The sequence below is a fragment of the Aulonocara sp. 'chitande type north' Nkhata Bay genome, linkage group LG17 (assembly GCF_057382095.1).
Source record: "Aulonocara sp. 'chitande type north' Nkhata Bay isolate Kocher_YH1m ecotype deep benthic linkage group LG17, A_spYH_male_GT1.1, whole genome shotgun sequence".
NCBI classification, from domain to species: Eukaryota; Metazoa; Chordata; class Actinopteri; order Cichliformes; family Cichlidae; genus Aulonocara; species Aulonocara sp. 'chitande type north' Nkhata Bay.
In genome coordinates, this window is record NC_141360.1 from 14,275,824 (window position 1) to 14,297,497 (window position 21,674).

The 21,674-nt window shown below is 41.0% G+C and overlaps 2 protein-coding genes and 1 long non-coding RNA gene across 7 annotated transcripts in view; 2 read left to right on the forward strand and 1 right to left on the reverse strand.

Moving 5' to 3' along the window:
- Positions 1–92: 92 nt before the first annotated feature.
- On the forward strand, positions 93–8,938 carry tbc1d7 (TBC1 domain family, member 7). Of its 2 annotated transcripts, XM_086270269.1 has the most exons (8): positions 93–140; positions 579–698; positions 2,495–2,575; positions 2,968–3,158; positions 4,275–4,412; positions 6,486–6,631; positions 7,455–7,584; positions 8,479–8,938. In XM_086270269.1, the coding sequence occupies exons 1-8, from the start codon at positions 125–127 to the stop codon at positions 8,563–8,565; spliced, it is 909 nt and encodes a 302-aa protein (XP_086126395.1). In that variant the 5' UTR covers positions 93–124; the 3' UTR covers positions 8,566–8,938. The 2 variants fall into 2 exon arrangements, with proteins under 2 accessions (XP_086126395.1, XP_086126394.1); XM_086270268.1 differs by lacking the exon at positions 93–140 and having other exon boundaries at positions 147–698.
- Positions 8,855–21,674, reverse strand: part of phactr1 (phosphatase and actin regulator 1) — a 47,027-nt gene continuing 34,207 nt past the window's right edge. For 3 of the 4 annotated variants that reach the window (XM_086270267.1, XM_086270266.1, XM_086270264.1), the window contains exons 7-13: positions 16,758–16,951; positions 16,369–16,525; positions 14,401–14,456; positions 14,238–14,299; positions 12,084–12,224; positions 11,931–12,007; positions 8,855–10,248 (exon numbers count right to left, since the gene is read on the reverse strand). In XM_086270267.1, the coding sequence (XP_086126393.1) occupies positions 10,233–10,248; positions 11,931–12,007; positions 12,084–12,224; positions 14,238–14,299; positions 14,401–14,456; positions 16,369–16,525; positions 16,758–16,951 (703 nt within the window). In that variant the 3' untranslated portion in view covers positions 8,855–10,232. Of the gene's footprint in view, positions 10,249–11,887; positions 12,008–12,083; positions 12,225–14,237; positions 14,300–14,400; positions 14,457–16,368; positions 16,526–16,757; positions 16,952–21,674 lie in introns of those variants that run through there. The other variant, XM_086270263.1, reaches the window with a different exon arrangement.
- Positions 15,737–17,870, forward strand: LOC147309773 (uncharacterized). Its single transcript, XR_015125892.1, has 4 exons — positions 15,737–16,594; positions 16,688–16,714; positions 16,867–16,972; positions 17,232–17,870. It is a non-coding gene; the product is annotated as an uncharacterized LOC147309773 (long non-coding RNA).

A 21,674-nucleotide genomic window follows, 5' to 3' on the forward strand; every position in this document is an offset into this window, starting at 1 on the left:
ATCGTATATGAGGCGTAGCATGGTAATCTATATTTTCAAAATAAAAATATTTTTCATATTTGGAACGTTGCTACGGAATTTATTTTGATAGTATCACCCGGAAGGGTTTTCATAACAACATTGTATGGCATCCGGAGGAGGTTGTCAATTTATCTGTAGATTTTTTATCTGTTTAAATTGTTCTTATCACTGGTTGTGATGGCCACTTTAATACTTTTTAGTAGTCTCTCAGAGAATTTTTACTTTAGAGTAGTTATGCTTTTAGCTGGTTATCTGTTCCTAAGCTAACACTAGCTTGTTTGCTGACGTTATGTAGCAAACAGCTGTGGGGCAGCTGTCTGAGGGTCGCGGGAGCCCGAGACGCTTTGAAACGTCAAGGCAGGAGTCTTTGTGTTCCAGCAAACTGCAGGGAGTCGTAATTAACTTTTTTAGTCAGCCAAATTAAAAACATTTTTCTGTTTTCCCCCAAGCTGCACGTCTGGACGAGAAACTTTGTCTTATGTCCATGCAGGCTAAAACAGGCTAATACTTAAAGTTTGCTTTTCTTTAGTTTGAAATGCACATGTTTAACTGTCCAGGCGGCACCATGGCTGACGACCCACAGAGAAATTTTCGCTCTGCATACTACGAGAAAGTGGGTTTCAGAGGAGTGGAGGAGAAGAAGTCCCTGGAGATACTACTCAAAGACAATCCTCTGGGTGGGTAACGGAAAATTATCGCTCGTGCTAGCATAAGCGTAGCATAAGTGTAAAGTCTCTTGCTAGCTAAGCGTCCGCACTACCATGACAATAACAATATACCTGTAAGCCAATGCTATGCTATAATATAATCTTACGAACACTTTATTAAAGACACCTGTTCAGCTACTCATTACCGCAAATATCTCATAAGCCAATCACGTGATAGCAACTGAATGCATTTAGGCATGTAAACATAATCAAGATTACCTGCCGAAGTTCAAACTGAGTCTTGCAAAATGAAGAAAGGTGGTTTAAGTGATTTTTGAATGCGGCATGGTTGTTTGCATCATCTGATTTGTCATCATCGGAGTGGCACAGGCCACTCAGGGGTTTGCAGAGAAAATATGCACTGTGCAGCAGTTCTCTTGGTGAAAATGCCTTGTTGATGGCAGAAGTCAGAGGAGGATTGCCAGGCTGCTTGAGCTGATAGGGAGGCAACAGTAGCTTAAAGAACCACCCATTGGAACTAGTTATGCAGAAGTGCCAATATGAATGCACGGCATGTAAAACTTAGGAGCAGATTGGCTTCAGCAGCAGAAGGTGCCACTCCTGTCAATTGATAACAGAAAACGGAGACTCTAATCGTCATGGGCTGATTGGAATTGAACAGTAGAAAACATTGTCTGATCTGATAAGTCTTGATTTCTGCTGCAGCATTCAAATGGTAGACGGATGAATGGTTAAAATATGGTGCACATAACATGAAAGCATGCATCTTGCCATGTGTCAGTGGCTCAGGCTGGTGGTTGGTTGTTGATGGTGGTTGATGGTGTGTAATGGCTTGAGATATATGTTCTTCGCACACTTTGGGTCCCTTACTAACAACTGAGGAACGTTTAAATGAAGGGCACCTTCTTGGTCATGTTGCAGGTTTCCAAGGAGGAAAAACATTCCAGTGTTAACATTTTCCTCTTTTACTGCCACAGATCTCAAACTTGAATGAATAATTGAGCAGGATTGTTTTCCTGAGTCATACACTGTAAAATGGAGTACATCTTTCTCCTTCTCCCTCTCCCTTATCTTTCCAGCTTGGCTTCTCGTGTCTTTTGTATAGTCTCGCTTATTCTCTAACCCTAAGAGAGTCTCCCAGACTTGTTCTCTAAAAACCTAAAGAAGAATTATGGATTTGGTCCCTTAACGAAACTGACAACTCCTGGGCCTGGGAGAGCCCAATTGTCCTGTGGAGACGTTTGCTGCCGGGTACTCGATGGTTGGTTGCATCATGTGTCTGACGACGCTCTCGATGGAGGACATTGAACGACATCTACCAATTTGGAACCACAATAGCAGAGTTCTGGCTGATTGGAGCTGGCTCGGGCCTGGCTTATTGAAGAACAAGAAGCGGCTACAGCTGTTCAAAATCCCACAAGGCTGGTTGTAAAATTGGAAGCTGTTTGTTCCGCTAACCAAAACAACTACCATCTTTATCTCATGCGGCACCCCCTGGCGCCAGCTGGATGCTCAAGGCAAAAGCTGATGGAAATAAAAAAATTCTCCCTTAGATAACAAGACTGTGTTGTGACTGCCTCCCCCCTCATTCAAGACCACCTGTGTCGACCTAAGATTGCTGACTTTTGCCTAACTGACTGAAGGGACACTTTCTCTTGGCTGAACACGGAACACACACACACATGCACACATATTTGGTCTGGAAAAAGCCAGACCAAAAAAATAAATAAATGTATTTTTATATATATTTTTTTCAATTTCCCTTTTTTTAAACTTCATACCTGAAGAGTTTTGCTCTCTTACAGATTTAGAAAAGCTAAGCACCTTCAGTCAGAGGTTCCCCCTTCCTTCCATGTACAGGATTCATGTGTGGAAGGTACTGCTGGGTAAGAATCACATGCGATCAGGTGTTCACCCTGTCACCCTCTTCAGTTGTGCAGATTTGACTAGATGGGTAGAAACAAAAAATACAGGAGAGAATCACTTAGCTATTGTACTGCACTAGTCTTTAAAGATTTTTTTTAAAAACTATATTTAAAATATTCATTTTCAGTAATTGTGATTTGCAGTATAGACATATGCAGCCATATGCAAGGCTAAGAGCTGCATGTAAACACATGTTTCGTTTACTTCTATTTCTCTTGTTTGGAACTTATTTATGCTAAATAGGTTAATCTGTCCAACACAACTGAACACTGCACTCCTTTTTTAAAATTAACTCAGTTTTGTTAAATGTGTATGTATACATTTCTTAACTAGAAGTCATCTGTGCCTGCAGGCATCCTACCTCCACACAGTGACTCTCATGCTCTGGTTGGGGGCTACAGGAAGGAGCAGTATCAGGATATCCTGGAAGCTCTGGAAGTGATGAGATACATCAACTCCTCCACACCCTCCACCCATGTTTACTTGCGGATGTTCCAACTGGAGAGCCAGACCCTCCCGCGATGCTCTGAGACTTCACCCCCGGTAAAAAATAAAGTATATCAGTCCATAATAAGCGAAAAGGATGTAAATTTGTGTTTTGTCACATATTTCTTTCTTGTAACAGTGAAGAAATAATTCTCACACTGTTCGAAAGCCTGTTTGTTTCCCCTTAAATGGTGCCACATTTGTAAAGAAAATGCATTTGTGGGTTGAGCAGCAGCGTTCAAGATCAAACAAAAGATCATAGCAACAAAAAGTACATCAAGCAAGAATTCACAAGACAAAATAAGCAATTGAAATTATAATGTCATGCTTATAACATCTAAAAATTGGAAAATAAAAAAATGTGATGATATCAAACTACAGAAACAAAAGTCTGGATAGTGACTAAAACAACTGCCCAAGAACAGTCACAGGTATCACAGATGGTTTATTTAACTGGTTTTTTTTTTTTTGGTTTTTTTTTGGGTGTGTGGGGAGATGTTAACACGTGGCGTCTTGGTTTTGCAGTGAACAGGGCCAATCTACAGGGGTGGCATGGTGTGGTATGTGCCACCCTAAAATAATCTTTTGCCACCCTAGTTTTGCTTATGACAATGCTGTTGATTAAAATAAGCTAGCATTAACAATTTGAACTTAGCTACAGTTAACATTGAATCTAAATTCTAAAACTGAATTTATCCCCTCTGGTAACTTTTTCCTACTAGGTTTTTATGGGGAGCTTTTTGTGTGTGATTTTTAGATCGGTTGTGTTAATACAGTATGTCAATGAAAAAATAGCTGTAAATTCAGACATGTGAGATTGAAAATAATGATACTAACCAAGGCATTGTCAATAGTATTACACACATTGTGTGTCACACACATTCCCTGAGTAGATACCCCTAAAGCCTATGCCTATTTTTATCTTCTTCTCCTGTCCTTAAACAAACTGAATGTAAATCTACATGCTGCCAACGGAGAGATGCCAAACTGTGTTTCATTGTTCTTGTAACAGTGACAATAAAGATTCTGTTCTATTCAATGAAAGTGTTGTTGTATAGCTGTTTGATCGTTAAGAAACAATGACCACATAAAAAGTACAGATTTTATTTTAAGTGTTTTTCTCTGGGTCTGTGTTGTTGATATGTTTTCTTTTGTTTTTTTCTTCTTCACCAGGATGAAGAGAATGAAGACTTCCTCTCCATCAGCCGAGCCATGGAAGAGATTGTAGATGATCCTGTTGACTGCTACTGGCTCGTCAAGTGTTTTGTCAACCAGTACCATACAAAGTTTGGAGACTCAGTACCTCACCTTGTAAGTGTTTAATGTTTAGTTTTCATCATTTCACACACTGTACACCATCCCGAGGTGTGCCAAGTTTCCAGCTACTAGCTCTTTGTGAAGCACCTTTTTGGTGCAAAAATACTATAAGCCTGTCAAACTGTTTGACATTGTTAATAGATTAACTAAAAGAACGGGAATACTAGTGCAGCTTTTTTAGATACGTTTTGTGATAAAGGTACATATGCAGACACTGCGTCGCTCACAGACACACCACAAGAAGATTGTTGAAAAACGACAAAGCAAAAACTATAACAACATAAGCCTCATTAAATGGTTACATGAAGGTGTTCAGTAGTCAAATGAAGTAACCCAGGCGTTAGCTATCTAAGTGAGCCCATTCAAAGTAAAGGGACAGTCTTGGTAACATATGGCCAGGTGTGCTGTCAGCACAGCAGCATATTTTACAAAACATAGTTTAAATTGGAAAAATATGAAGAGCTTTAATGCACAATGCAGGTGATACAATAAATCTAAATCCCTAATCCTGCTTCATAGTACAGGCCTCAGATGTTGACCAGAAAAAAGACAATGGTTAGAAAACATTCTTCAATTAAACGAAATCATTTTCTGGATAGTTTTGGTCACAGAAAGGATAAATTGCAGTAAGAATTGAGGACAAATGATGAGAACTAGGTGATGAAAGTGTGTTTATGTAATTTCTTTTCCTGTACGTCAGTTTTTAATGAGCAGTGTGAATAAAAGACTGCTCATCTTTGTGAAGTTTAATAATGTTGGAGATAATGCTGCACTGATAATGTTGTTATAAATAACCCTCGCAGCTGTGTGCATACAGACAGCTGTTCTGCTGAGTCTAATGAGTTTTTTTAAAGGCTGCTTACTTTCTATTTAAGGCGAACTGTCAAAGTAGAGCTGAGGCCCATGCACGTGTGCTCCGTTTCACACAGTTGAGGATTTTAAAACAGTGACAGCTGTACTTACATGCAGTGTTGGGGAGTAACAGAATACATGTAACGCCTTTACGTATTTAAAATACAAAATATGAGTAACTGTATTCCGTTACAGTTACCGTTTAAAAAGGTGATATTCAGAATACAGTTGAAATAAAGGGATTACACGGCGGTCTTTTCCTGTTTCATATGTTGGGCTATATCCTCTCTATTTTTGGTAATTCCACGCTGGTGGAAACTCAAACAAAACACCCATTAAGAGGCTCTAATGCCTGTGTCTCAATCTCGCGGCTCACGTCTACTTGCAGCCCACATAATGACGTGATGAAATATTGTTAAAAATTATTGTTCAAAAAATTATTCAATATGAAGGCAATAGACAGAGTGTTGCAGGCATAGGCCTAAAGAATGTAGCCTCATGGGCAGTGTAGCCCAGTTGTAAGTAAGCTATTAAGAGTCGACTGTAGACTCGCCTCTCTCTGTCTCTCAATAGCAAAGTTGGCCTAGACAACAAAGTAAAGCTAGTTTTCGGCTACGAGCCCGACACGAACCCGACGTATTAGCCAGAGGTCCCTTTACTACGGTTCGGAGCTGTGGACCTGTTTTATATCCGCGCGATTAGTTTTCTATACGAGATCGCTGCAAAAAGTGCAGCCTTACCTAATGTCCACCTACTGTTACTCATTTATATTAAGATTTAAACATCTAGTTGTTATTGGTATGGCGAGTAACCTTCAGTAATAGTAATAAATCACACAGCAATAGTACATTCATGTAGTTGTAAAAAGCATGATAATATATTAAGTAATCCAAAGTATTCAGAATATATTACTCTCATTGAGTAACGTAATGGAATACGTTACAAAATACATTTTGGGGCATATATTCTGTAATCATGTAATCTGTAGTGGAATACATACACCTTCCCAACACTGCTTATATGTTTATAAATTTGTGAATCTACATATTTTGATGTATTTTTGACAGAACGCTGAGACACTGAGTGAGAGTGTATCTTGGTGTAACTTCAATTTGTACAATCTGTATAATGCATAATGGTAAAGTTCTCATGATCCAACAATCTGAATCACAAAGATCTTAAAATAAAGACTTTGTTATTTTCCTCCTGGGGTAGCCAAAGAGCCTGGAGCATTATCTGAGTCAGGAGGAACCTCGACTGCTAAACCATCTGAAGAACAGCGGAGCCCTGCATCAGCTACCCTACAACCTCTGGTTCAGATGCTGCTTTGCTGGCTGCTTGCCTGAATCCAGTCTGCAAAGGTCAGTTAACTGTTCACTCCAGAAGCTGCTCATTTCACCATCTTTGGATTGAGCCAACAAAACAAGGGTAGCTGCATTCTCATAAGCTAAAGGGCATTCTTGCATTTCTTTAGCATGGAGTCATGGCAGCATGGCAGAAAACTTTTATATAGGGTTCCACATTGTGTCTTACTCAGAAGGCTGCCAGCCATCTTTTCTTCATCAACCAAAGTCACAATTTACAAAGAATGGCATGGCTCAACAAGCCGTGTAGCAACAGCTGACTCTACCCAAAAGTCCATCTACAGGAACTGTTGAGTTTGTCGATTTCAGTGTTAATGAATAAGCAAAAATTGTCAGCATAAAGGTGCATGAAAGCTGCACTTTGTCCGGATTGTCTTAACTGTTTGTCAAAGCGCTCTGTTACTGTGTCATAGAGGTCACCTGAAGGCCAATTCATGGTTTCCACATTCTCAAGGGTTTGTGGAGTGTAGCCGAAAATTTACTTCCAGCATAAAATGGATTTTTGTGTTGAGGACAGATTACACAGATTTTGGAGGTACTTTCTTATTTATATACAATTTATTTACAGACCCAGAGAATAATGAAACACATCGAACAAATTCCATAGCTCTTGGCTCACCTTGGGAATATCCTACAGCCTTAATTAGTAAATGTGAAGTGACAGCCAGTCTTTTTAAAGCATGTGAAGTATTAAAAAAAAATTCTAGTAATTGTATTAAATTTATGTTTATCAAACTTTAACTTTAAGTGTGCTCTAGGACGTGCTGGGTAGTATGTTGGCTCTTTTATTGGTCTGATTGTGGTCTTCCCTTGTCTTTAGGGTGTGGGACAAGGTGATCAGTGGCTCGTGTAAGATCCTGGTATTTGTGGCCCTGGAGATCCTGCTCAGCTACAAAATTATTTTGATGGGCATCAACCGGCCAGAGGGCATGGTCAAATTCTTGTGCAATGTAAGTATAAGAGACAACTGTGTCTCACAGTATGGGTCCAACAATACCTGGATTCTGATAAACAATAAACACTCCAGCCTTGGTTTTTGAGTTAGTACAGTAAATCAGATGCAGATACAGCAGTTACAGTTGGCAGGATTTGTAGGCTTTTTTCTGATGATATAATTTTGGATGAAATAACATTAAGATAAAAAGAATGTACAGGCGATTAGTTGTTCCTAGTTAATATTGTGCTAGCCTAATTTGGCCTCAATTAACATGCCCAAAATCTGCAAATTCATTTTTGGATAATTAACCAACATGTTTTAAATACACAAGTGAGTTTGATTGATGTGCACTAATACAATTTAGTTTTTTTTTTAATATCTTACTTCATAAATATGCAGTTCTGCAAGTGTGTGTTGCTAACTTCCAGCTCTGTGATCCATTATTTCTGTAAAACAAAACAAACAAACAAGCAAACTGTCCACTGGAGTCAATGGAGATGATCGGACTCTTACCAGTCGGGTGCTCTGATTCGACCCATTCAAGCAGACGTTGCAGGTTCTGGTTGTGACTGAATGACACTTAGAATGTATAGAATGAGTGAACACATTTTTTTTAATAAATCTTTTTCCTTGTGCTGTAGTTCAGATAGGTGAGAGACATCAACTGGTGCACTGCCAAAACACCTGCTGCAGTGTCAGAATGTAGATGTAAGACTAAACTGATAGCACTTGTTTGGGTCACTGGGTGTATTCAACTGAACGAGTCTCATGGTGAACTGGACGTCCTTGACCTAACAGGACAGATAGATGTACAGTTGGACCCCTACGTTGTAGCTTTTCAAATCCAGACACATATTCTCTCCTAGCATGTGCTTTGTATGATATTTCCCTTCAATCTCTCTTCCAGATACCGCAGGAGAACACAGATGCCATTGTCACTAAAGCCATTGATTTGTGGCATAAGTACTCCGGCACCCTGATCCATGCTATATAGCAACACGGAGCCAGACAAGGAAAATATCTGGAACCAGAAGTAATCTTCTTTCCTGAAATCCACCTGGACTCGCAATGCTTCACTAAGACACTGCGGCACTCGCCGTCCACGGGGCTTTGTCTCTGCGTAACTGAACTGAACTGAAAACTCATCATGGCTGCTTTTGATAAACCATGGGGACCCTTTTCATACTGTTGATTTTCCAGGTTTCCCCTGCGACTCTGGCAAACCATTCTGGTGAAAGAGACTTGAGTTGGTGGTGGGTTGGGGGAAAAAAACCAGACGAGGCTGTAACTTATTATTTTTTTAATAAGTTTCTTTCTTTAAGAAACTGCATACATCATAGAAGACTCACAATAAATTAATACCCACATGCAGGTCTTTCTGCTTTACAAAAGAACATTTGAAAATCCTTTTAATTTATGTACATCCTCTTAGAATTCTGAGAAGAGTTTTCTCAAAACATTTTTTAAACGCGTACAAGTGACAGTAATATTACTGACTCTTGCATACGCACACACTCAGATACACAATCATAACCCACGCAGCTTGTTCTCACCAATAACATGGTAAAAACCTCCAATTCATGGACCCAATCTTAAGTGTAAACCATTAAAAAGGGAGAGGAAAAAAAAGGCAAATCGTAAGGTGGCAGGATTGACACGTTTCGTACCAAAAAGGCTCATGTCAGACAATAAAAGGTGAAATGCAAACACAGTCCTTCTTGTAATTCAGCAGAGAGCTCAGTAACATTTTACTGTGTCTACAGATAATATTCTGTATCAAATAAACAAGGTTATTTGGCAACTTTGAAATCCCTGTAAACACGCCTGTAGGCACAGTGACACAGTGGGTTACTGAACTCTTGATACTCGTCACTCCAGAATTCTCCATTCAAGGTGACGGCTTTCACAACAGGTCAAGTTGCTTTGGTTTAAAATGGGAATCTGAAGTTTGAAAAGTGTTTGAACACTCGAACGCAGCCCACAACTAGATTGATGTAAAAGAGAGAATCTGACATTATTGCTCAGCGGATTGATGTGAAAGTGTTTGGAGACAGGAATTTCCTTTTGTTGTAGAGAGCACTCTTGGACTTTGATTAGAATTTTAGGGCAATTTGGCTTAAGCTTCAGCTGCCTGCAATAGTACACACTTGTGGAATGTTTTCATGCCTCTGGCAAAGAGAAATGATTACTGAGATGTCATACGTGGAGTAAAATCAAGCTAACACAAGCATACTCAAAGGAAAAATTCTGCCCGATGAAAATATGGTACAGGCATGAAAACAGTGAGAGTGAAATAAAGACCCTGTGTTTCATCTTTTACCGTCCCCATCCTGTAAAATTGGCACAGATTCTGTGTTGGACCTCCAGGAGCCTTGTTTAAAAAAAAAAGAAAAAAGAAGTGCTGCAAAGTAAAGATATCACCACCTCTTCATCATAAAAAAAATACAATTAAAAGCTTTTGAATATCAAGAAGTCACCAAAATCTCCACAGAGGGGAGACAGTCATTGATCCGTCCATCTCAGTGTTTTTCTCCCGTTTCCTGTAATGGCTCAAACTTGTGTGATGAAGCCAGTTCGAAGTTGATGTTGGAAATCTGTAGCAGTCTGAACACTTGAGACTTTAAGGGATTTTAAAAACATGGCTGAGGTCTCTGAGCCGACTTACGGCCTGTGAAACCTGTAGGAAGAAACCAGGAAGAGAAAATGAGCATGTTTGAAGAAATGTTCTTTATTCTGACACAATGAAATTATCTAAAAGGAGACAAAGCAGTCAGAACATCCTCATCTGACCTCCAGCATCAACGAGGCCTTTTCTTCCAGAGCACTGCTGCTTACTGGATATTTTCGCTTTCTCAGACCATTCTGTGTAAACTACAGAGATGATTGTGCAGGAAAATCCCTGAAAATCTGAACTACTCGTAGCAGCCTGTCTGGCACCAACCATTTAAAGTTATTTAAACTACTTCATTCATGAGCCTGGAAGTTCAATCTTCAACGTCCTTTGTCCAACGTATCCACTATCCCTCCTATAAAGATGTCAAAACCATCTCAGCTGCAGAGTAATTTGTCGATATCCTGCTAGGTAATCCTGCTAGGTAGACTAAAATTCAAAGCTAGGTTCTACCCCTAGGTGCAGATAACTAAAAAAGAATTTATATAAATGGCCGAAGGAAGACTCAAGGGATTTGGCTGATCGTACCCCGGGTTCAGATTGTAAGCGACGAGACTCATTCAGGATGTTTGATGGCTATGACAGCTGCAGCGAGGAGTCCACCAGTAGCGCTGGGTCAGATGACAGTGAGGATGAGGTGGCACCTTCCATCCCTGCCAGTCCGCCCATCAAGAACGTTGGACAAGTCTACACCTACCCTGATGGAAAGGCTGGAATGGCTTTTTACTCCAAAACCAAGAGTTTGTACAGTTTCCCCTGTTCTAGGGAGTTATTCTTCAAATTTGTAAGAAGCTAGCATCTTGGCAAGACTCCAGGCCAAACCAGCAACAAAAAAGGCCAACATGGTGAAGGCCCCTGTCAACTTTTTCAAGCATGGCCCCATGGGAAGCCTTGCCTCCAATTTTGTCTCCAAGAAACTCAGCTTGAGCTTTCCCTCTGATATGCTCGCTTCTAATCCTGTCCAGTCTGGCCACTCCCAAAGAAAACCTCAACATATTTAACTCTGACACCTCCAACTCAGCCTCCTGTCTTTTTTGTCAGCGCCACCATCTCCAAACCACACATCATAGCAGATCTCACAGTGTGTAAGAGCACAGCTCCCCCTCTTTTCTGCCATTGCTCTCGAAACCTGAGAGTAGGGGAGACAAAAGAAGAAGCCAAAAAACCCAAATGACGAATTAGAATTTTTCACTGAGCAAATATTTGACAGGATACCCTGAAAGGAAAACCTTCACTTCCAGTCAGCCTATATTTTTAATGGCAACACCAGATTTTAGCACCTGTGACTTCAGCATGATTCTACCAGTATGTTAACACCTCTGCTGGTTTACTTGCAAAGTAGGAGATATTGCATTTGCGTCAAAAAAAACAAAAACAAAACAACAACTAGGAAAGTAATTTGAAGATTTCACACTTGGCTGCTCATAATTATGGGCTTAACAATCTGGAGGCAGCGCAGCATGGTACAGCTACAGCTGACAACGTGAGGCTTTAGCTGATAAAGGCTGAGGCAGCTATAAAAGTGTAATCACACTTCTTAAAACTACTGCTGTCCATAGCATAACTCCACCATGACCTTTACTTTGGCACCTTCCCCAACACACCTCATTTAACAAAAAAGCAAAACAAAGAGTGCTTTGCAGTTTCGTAAGGCAGCTCATTAGCTGTTCTGTGCAACTTTTCCATACCTGGTCAAATGACGGCTCGACTCATGCACCTCCATCTCTGTGCTTTTAAACTCATTTAGTTCCTTTCTAATGGCAGCCTGAACAAAGAAACACACACTTAGATAAAGCACACTAGTACAGATTACTTGAATCCAGTCTTTGTGAGAAATGAACCTTATCTGTAGCTGTTAGCCGAGTCCACGGCTTGTCTGCTCTCCTGTCGTAGTCCTGAGCCTCGGCGACCTCCACGTAGTCACTGAAGCGGATGAGGATCTTCGCCTCTCTCAGCTCCTCGACTGTGGGTCTCTGGCTGAGCTGAAAGGTGGATGAACAGATGGGTGCTGTCCAATCAGCATTAAGTAACTTGTGCTCCTCAGTACAGTTAACTTTGTCTTTTGTACAGTTTTGTACAATTTTATAAAAAACTTCCCCTTTTTTTAATACCAGACCTTACATTCTTACGAACCAGGAGGGTAAGTGGCAGCCAGGTGCTGCTAATCAGGTGCACCCGATTAATTATCAGTAAGTGTAAGGATGTCTACAAACGCAGAAGTTTTTGTAGTTTGCTGGTCTGGACTTTCAGGTGTGTACAGACAAGGACAAAATGATTAGCCCCAACTTACAGATTTCAATTTTTTGATGTGCTTTACCTTTATAATTCTTAAAACACATAAAATCATTAAAACTGCGGGTTGCTGTCCAATTTACATACAGTATAAAAACTTCAGCCAGAGTTTGAGCTGTAACTTGGGAAAGCATCATGCATCAAACGAAATCAGTTTACATGAGAAAAAAATGTCTATGGTTACTAAGGAGCAGATAGACATACAATGTTATCACAGTGTCAAGAACTGGAGTGAGAAATTTATTGAAATTCAAAGCCACAGAGCACATAGCAAGCCTGGCAGAGGTAGGAAGTGAACGACTTTAAAGACTCTGGAAAGAAAACTAGTGAGAGATCTGCCTGATCCTCAGAACAACTGCCAACAAGTGACCAACTTAGCCAAGTGAGGAACTGTTGATACTTCAGTGCGTCTGGAACTGGGAGTCTAGTCAAGGAATCATGAGGAAAGAAGGATATATGAAGATTTTCAAAGAAAACCTCAAACAGCAGCAAAACTGGATCTGCACCAGTGCTTTGTTTTCCAACACAACAACCCAAAATACATGTCACTCCTGTGAAGATCTACCTCCAGAAGACTGAAATGAAAATTACTGACTGGCCTGCACAAAGCCCTGACTTGAATCTCATTGAAAATCTGTGTGGTGAACTGAAGACCAACAAATCTGGAGGAGCTTGAGAGATTCACCAAAGAAGAATGACCTGGGATTGCTCAGAAGATGTGTGAGACTTGTTGAAAACTACAACTCAGTTCAATTTTATTTATATTCACCAAATCACAACAAATGTTACCTCAAGGTGCTTTACATTGTCGAGGAAAGACCCTACAATAATACAAAGAAAACAGAAAACCTCAACAATCATGCAGCCCCCTGTAAGCAAGTGCCTTGGCTACAGTGGGAAGGAAAAACTCCCTTTTAAGAGGAAGAAATCTCCAGCAGAAACAGGCTAAGGGAGGGAGTGGCCATCTGCCACAGCAGGTTGTGGTCAGGAGAGGAAGACATGACAAAGATGATTAAATGATTAAACACAGAGTGGTGTACAACCACGTAGTGAGTGAATGACTGTAGGCTGTTTTTAAAAGGATACACAGCTGATTGTTAGCATCAGCTAATAACTTTCAAATTCACCCCCAGCTCAGACGGTGAAATACTTAGATACATTGTAAAAAACCCAGGAGCTACATCTCAGACTCTACAGGCCTCAATTAGCATGATAATGCTAAAATGTATGTCAGAAGAAAAAGCCTGAACGAGTATGGCTTGTTTGGAAGGATTGCTGGGAGAAAACCTCTCCTCTCTTTAAAAGAACTTGTGGAACAATGGAAGTAGAGATGTTTGGAGAAAAGCAAACACATCATATCAGCACACACCAACAGACCAGAACTTCAGTCCATGGCGGTCACACTAAAACAAACACACAGATTTATGTGCTCGATAATCAGAATGACTGTTGCTGTATGGTGGATCATCAGATATACTCTAATTTGACGTTTACTGTGTCAGGTGTTCTTTATTATTCAGTAACATGTGACTGCGATGGAGACGATCTAAGACACACACAAAAACTACTTCTCAAAGGGGTGCAGTCTGAAGAGCGGTAGGTTAGTCTCCAAGGCAACCATGTTCATATTTCTAGTTGGGGTTATGAACCATCTCAGCACTGATTGATCAAAGACACGCTGTCCACATCTTCTTTGCCTTTACCTTTCTCGACAGATGCCTCTTGATCTCCCTCTTCTCCTCCTGCTCCTCCAGATCATTTCGAGCTGCAGGAAACCGCACAGAAAGCACACACACTCACACACAAATCATTTTTATCTGTAGTTTTTTTTTCTCTTTTTCCTTCATGTTATGCAAAGTGACTTACGTTTCAGAATGTTCCTCTGTTCTAGCTCCTCTGCTGTCGGCCTTTGACTCAACCGTCTGAATAAAGGGAAGGAAAGCATCTATTTTAGGAAAGCTATTTTTATATGATTTTAATGTTTATTCGTGCAAGCTTTCAGATCATGCTTATTGCTCTCGACATATGCAAAAAGAGATTTTACTCTTGTGGACAGAAAAGCTGGCTGTGCACGGGAAGTCTTTTTTTTTTCTTATGAAGCAGTATTTTGTGAATTTATTGAGTAGGTACTGACTCAGAGGCACTGGAATAGCAGGATGACAGATAGTGACTGAGAACAGGAGGATAAGAAGCAGAAAAGTTGCCAAAAACCCTCCAAAAAAAAAAAAGAAAAAAAAAAAAAGAGGTGGACAGTGCAGAGGCTCAAAACATCAGCCAGAGGAAGATAAAGATAAAGATGATTCCTCCAGAGCCAGCTAACAAAACAATACCAACTAATGTTAAGATGTGGAGTTCATTAAGTAATACAAGCAGTTGCACACTACAAGTTGTCCTTATATTATAAAAACCTATTAAGTGGGACCAAAGAGCACAATGAATATGTAGGGTAATGCCCCCGGCCATATATTACAGCGAGTGGTTATAGAAGATGGATATTTACTGCAGTAATAATGTAGCTAAGTACTGTGTGTGTGCTTTAGATTTTAGATAAATTTTAGTACATTTCATACATTTCTGTATATAAAATGTGGACTTGCCACTATGATATCAAACAATATTAGAGTAGAATTTTGCAACAGCATGGATTGCGATAGAAATATAACCAAGATGAACTATTTTTTGCGACTGAAATTAGCTACACGGGCTGTAAACATGGTTAGTTTTGCTAGCGAGGCAACCTCTGGTCGTGAAGGAAAAATGCTTGTTCCCAACTGGTTGGTGAAGGTTGATGTCAGTCACTGAGAAAATGACTTCTAACACAGACATACAGACCAATCAGTGAGCTCCTGGCCACCACCTGTCGTTAGAGGAAAATGTGTAGTCTCCAGCCGGCTGGTAAAAGCCTCTTTATGATTACTTTGGTCACCAGCATATTGCTGCAGTCATAGTTTGAATGGAAGTGACGGACTTGTCTATAAAGACTGACAAGCTGCTCTTTGAGCCGCAGTGGAGCTGAGAAAACACACACTGGAAATGAAAACTGGTAAAATAGGATTGTTTTCAGCGACAAGCTAAAGCGTTCTAAAAAATTTACAGGGCTCCTCTTGGCAAAGCAAAGTGTTTGGCACAACCTGATTCTGCTAGCTAAAGCTGTTGTACAGGACAGGGTAAAAAACAAGAAGAACTACAGGCAACCCTGGATATTTCCTAGCTACCAAAGTAATCACTCAGTTTTCTCACAGGTTTTTGCAACCGGAAGAAACAGGAAGCACTACTAACGACTCAGGGAATACTCGCATTTCCCAAAAAACGGTGGTTGTGTCACGTGTGATGTGATATGATGGACAACTCTTGAGCAGTGGGCATTTTTATTAGAAACCTCATTAAAAGTTTGGCACTTTAAAATAGGACTAGATGTGACCTCAAGTGGCCATTCATGGAACTGTAGCCTTTAGCATTTCTGCACTGGCTTAAGTTGCCACTTGGTACAGTAAGAATGATTCAAATGTTGTGTGATGATTTTGACAACATTTTGTGTCTGTACACATCTAATGTAGCCTGCACTCACCTTTACAGTCACGACACTATTCTCTTTTTTCCGTTTTATTTCGTTTTACACCCCCTGCTTTAATCTTTCCATCTCTGCTTTGCGTCATCCCTTCTTCTATCATCTGCTCCTTGCAGCAGCCAGGTCGCCTCTATCACAGCTCGCATGGGTTGAAACACTTTGCAGGTGACTCGATGTGCATGTGATGAGCGATGTGGGCGTGTGTACCGCTCCTCCGAGTGGCTCGGTGCCACATCAGCATGTGTGCTCTTAAATCGGAAGCTCACCTCGTCAGTTTGGTGGCCGTCTGTTGCCGGGATTCGAGCCGCTCCTGGTCTGAATGCAGTGGCAGGATGTTCTTCTCCTCCAGCTCTCTTTTGGATGGACGGTTGCTCAGCTTGATGGCCAGAGAGTCTTTTCGTAAGACCTTCATGGCCAGTGTGCCTTTATTGAACATATTGGCAGAGGAAATCGTATCAAAGTTAAGCAGATTGAGGCTGTCGCAGCCTCCCAGTAAGAGGCACACAGTATAGATCTTCTTCTGCAGTAAATATTTTTGTAATTCTCATTAATGTACACGTCTCTGTCCTCTTTATTGTTTTTCAGGGTTTCAATGTAACCTTGAAGACCATGGTGGGTGTAAGCCAAATTTTAATAAAGACAAAAAGATGCTTACTTGTAAACAGTGTATCATCCTCATCCTCTTCTTCGTCTTCCTCCTCCTCCTCATCTTCCTCCTCGTCTTCCTCTTCCTCCTCTTCCTCATCCTTGTACATGCCCGGCAGGTCCTCGTAGTCTGCCTCGTTAGGGAGGTTCTCTTTGTCATCGTCGCACTCGATCATCACCGTGGGAACGGCGTGCATCATGGAGCTGCAGTTTCAGAATGAAATGGTAAACGTGTCACACAAACATATTCACACATACACGTTCACTGCTGTGTGAAGTGAGGGTTATGGTTATGTCTGAAGGCCTCTACCATTATGGCATAGACAGCCTCAATGACTACAGACCTGTAGCCCTCTGTAGTCCTGAAGTACTTAGAGCAGATAGTGTCTCAGCACATCAGAGACTGCTACCCCCTGCTTTGACCCCCACCAGTTTGCTTACAGAGCAAATCCACATAGGATGTCATCACCATCACCCTTCACAGAGCGCTGAGCCATCTGGAGAACAGGAAGAGCTACACAAAGATGCACTACAGCTCAGCATTCAACACCATAATGACAGACATCTTCATCCCCAAACTGGACCACCTTCAGATCCCCTATTGGAACCTGCACGATGGTTGGGCTCATCTCTGATATAGATGAGACGGCGTACAGGGTGGAGGTAGAAAACCTGTCCACTGGTGCTCAGAAAAGAACCTGAAGCTGAACATCCTTAAAACAAAAGAACTCCTAATGGGCTTCAGGAAGCACAGACCGGTCCACTCCCCTCTTATTATAAAAGGAGAATGGGTGGAATCTGAGAAAGAATAACCTGAGGCTGATGCTGGTCTTCCTCCACTCCTGAGTGGAGGGCGCGCTCTGGATTTTTGGAACGCAGGAGCCACTACTGAGAACAGAAAGGCTGCGCAGAGGTTAATTAACACTGCCCAAAAACATTATTGGCTGCCCTGTCCCTCCCCCATCGTCCGATCCTTCCCTCCTGCCCCTGGAAGATTGGGTGATGGTCTCTTGGGATGGGATTAGGGCTGAACGATATATCGCATTTGCGATAATATCGCGACATGATCAAGTGCAATTTTCTAACCGCAAAGGCTGCGATTATACTGCGATTATATTATACAATTCATGGGCTGCATCCTCCTGAGGCCGCATTTGTAGACCGATTACGTCACAGCGACGCGCCGAAGGCTGTCCAAATTACTACCATATCCCAGAATTCCCGGCACATCATTTTCAGATCACCGCGGAGTTTCGCTGCTCGGGTTAAACGTAATATATAAGTCACTTAGACAACCTAAAAATGTTATTGTTGGGCTTTTTTCAGTGTTTTGTTTGTTCGTGAGTAAATCGGTTTGGCTGAGATTAAAGTTATTAGATTAGATAAAATAAAACTTTATTAATCCCCCGGGTGGGTTCCTCCTTGGTTTTCACACAGCTGACTAAACGTCAAACAGAAAACTTATTAAACAGAAGTATGAGACAGTCGAGAATTTACACCAGTGTCTGGTTATATTTTAGATAGCAAGAAGCAGACGGCCGAGTTTATTAAACTCCACCGAGACAGCGGTGACGCTAATCAGAACTAGACCGTCCAATTTCACGCCTTTAAACTTTAAAGGCGTGTTTGTGTGTGTGTTTATACAATTGCTATTATGTTTGCACTTTATGTGTAATGTTACTGACTGCAGAGATCAGTAAGATGTGTGTATTTTTTATTTATTAGTTTTATTTATTTAATATTATTTTTTAATTGAATGACTGTCTAGTAGTTCACAGATGTCGAAAAACTGAGTGTGGTAAAGCCACTGATTTTTTTTATGTATATTTCTGCAATCTGCACATTGTACTGACTTTCATTTTAATGTTTACACCAGGGTTCCTTGTCAGCACTTTATGCTCAGATGTTTGTAAGCTAAAAATAAACTATTGTGTATGTTCAAATATACTGTTGTGATTGAAGAAGTTAAATAAAAATGTCAGTCATCAATTCATGCATCACCTCATGTCATCATAACAGAGGTCTGTCTTCCAGGAAAGAACAGTTTAAAATTAATGTAATATAGTATTGGCCATACTATATGATGTATTGCTTGTCTTTGTTTAATAATACAGAAGACAAAGACCTTAAAAAATAATCGCATATCGCATCGCAATCGCAATATTGGGGCAAAAAATCGCAATTAGATTATTTTCCATAATCGTTCAGCCCTAGATGGGATCACAGGTGACCCCGTGGACCCTGCTCACCACCTGTTTGACCAGTTGCCCTCTGGTCAGTGCCTCAGGTCAATCAGGTCACACACCTGTTTGACCTGAGGCACCTGTTAAAAAACATTCTCCCCCGACACCCCACCCCTGCCCACCCACCTCACCGATCTGAGCCATGGTCTGAGTAACCCTCATCACTCAGTCCACTCACACACCGACTCTAATTCAGACTGTGAATAGACAGACTAAATAGTGATACTTAAACAGACAGTGCAAAGACAAGTCTTTTCTTTGCACTACCTCCAAGCACTTTGCTCTCCAATGTGTGCCTCTCTATTGTTTTGTATGTATTCCTCTAGACCAGGGGTAGGCAACCTTTTTGATGACGAGTGCCATCTAAAGTTTCCTCAGAAGTCAATGTGCCATATAATTGCATTAGCAATAAATTGAATAACGATCTATATTAACAGTTGCTGCGCTGAGCGGAGAGCTCAAATTTCAACATCGCTTGAAAAAACTGACAGCTAGCAACGTCCCTCTCACCAGTAGGCTAAGTGATTTTTAGCCAATTACAAGTTGAATCTGGTAGTCGGGGTTGTTAGCTAAGATGCCGTCATTAAGAAGTGGTACAACTAATGTGTCTATGCGAGCTAATTTGCGATGTGCACCGCTGGCCCGGCCATTTATTTTTTAATGCACCCTCTCAGATTAATTCACTGCGTGTCATGCCCAGGGCTGGACTGGGACAAAAAAATCGGCCCGGGCATTTTGACTACAGACCGGCCCACCAGGTATTATAAGAAAAGCCATAAAGCCTTTGAATGAAAACAAACGCTGTTGTGACAGTGATGTTCACTGTCTTGTTGGTATGTGTATGATTTCTATACGTTGTACATCAGATAAAAACTTTGGTTGTAAGATTCAGATAATTATTTTTTAAAAGCGAGACATTTTAAATGAGAATAAGAAAGAAAAGTATGTCTTTGTGCCCCCTCTCCCTGTTAATGTCCTACCTGGCCCCCCTGGCAAAACTTTGCTAGACCCGCCCCTGCACAGTTACCAGCTGTCAGCTATGTAGAAAAAGGATGCTGGTGTTATTTGTCTCTCAGAAACAGTTCATAGCTTCCCTTCAACTCATTCATGTCACCTAAAAGGTAAACCTGTTTCTCCATCACCTGTTCAGCTCTGATGATTCAGTAAGGACATCTCCTGGTTTCCCTCTCATCACATAACCAAACCATATCATGACCAGCAGCTTTACAGCTGTGGCTCCAGCAAAAATCAGCTGATACTAGAAATTAATATTAAATACATTCTAACAACAGCTGATCAAGCTTAAACGCGCTGCTGTTTAGCGCGACATCCGCTGGTTTCCTCTTTCTGGCGCAAAGTGGGCGATAAACAAAGGAGAGACGGGACTTGCGTTAGCTGATCATTGATCAGTTTCAGGATTGAATGAGAGAAGAAGAGTCAGCTGATAGCGTAAAGGCGCAGGATAACTCCAGCTTTGTGTCTTTTTCATCCTAGCTGAAGTACGGGACAAACTGTGTTCCTTTTCAGCTCAATACGAAACGCGTAATATTTTCTCTGAATACGGGACGATTCCGTTTTTTACAGGACGGTTGGAAACTCTACTAACTAACCTTATGAATTAAATAAAGTAAAATCATAGCACCGACCCAGCTGTGTAGAAACTCCGTCATGTAAAGAGCTACACCTACTTTGAAGAAAAACAATTTTTCACTGTGGACTACAGGCAACTATGGAAAGACCAGAACTCAATCTAATCTTTTCTGAATGTGAATCCTTAAAATGCCCATTCAGGTGGGAGCAGATCATACACACTATTCTGGAGTCAGACACTCCATCCAAATCCAGAAAGACCCTTGAAAGCCAAACAGATGTTTCAATTTGTTTTTGTAAAACGGATAGCTCTGCCTTACTAAAAAAAACAAAAAACACACCACCTATGGTTGTGTATGTGCTGCGCAGCCATATTCTTCCTAGACAACTGTCAAAAAAATAGGAATATTTCCCTATAAATTACACATTTGTGAATCTTAAAATGGCGTTGTGCTTTCCGTGGATGACTTTTGTGAGTTGGTGTGAAGGATTCCAACTCAGATCGTGATTCTATAGCAAAAGATCATCATAGTCACTGTAGGAGCTCTTAAAACATTCACCTTACACGTCTCAGAGTATCACAACCTAGCCTGGATAAATGGGAGGTCATCTGGCTTCTGGGTCAGTTGGATCTGCTTGGATCCCTGTGATGTAAATTTCTTCATCAGACAGTGAGCGAGGGTCCGTGTGGACATCAGCTTGCCTGTCTGTTTTTACATTACAACACACTACCTGTGTGCCTGGGCAGCGGACTTTAAAGAAGTATATAAGGAATGACAGCTGTCCATGTTCAGAACAGAGTAGCATCCGAGCTTTCAACTTGGTGCCAAGTCAACATACAGAGCCATCTGCTTTGGGAATAAGGGGGCCGACACTCTTCCCTACTTTTTGTGGCACGGGGGTTGGTGCTTAGCAAAGTTGCCCAGGGCTGGATTTAGTACAGAGGGGACTGGTTGATTAATCAATTGGTCTTTCTCAGTTTTGTAAAACTACTATATAATCAAACAATATTTTTTTTAATCATTTTTGTAAATTTTTGTTTAGTCCAAAATATGATTGTCCCAGCTTCTTTATGTTACAGGCTCGTTCTAAAC

Coding starts and splice junctions, on each gene's coding strand:
- tbc1d7 (XM_086270268.1), top strand. CDS start 557: ATGCACATGTTTAACTGTCCAGGCGGCACCATGGCTGACGACCCACAG. Junction 6,632..7,454: donor CCTGAATCCAGTCTGCAAAG/GTCAGTTAACTG, acceptor CCTTGTCTTTAG/GGTGTGGGACAAGGTGATCA. Junction 7,585..8,478: donor TGGTCAAATTCTTGTGCAAT/GTAAGTATAAGA, acceptor TCTCTCTTCCAG/ATACCGCAGGAGAACACAGA.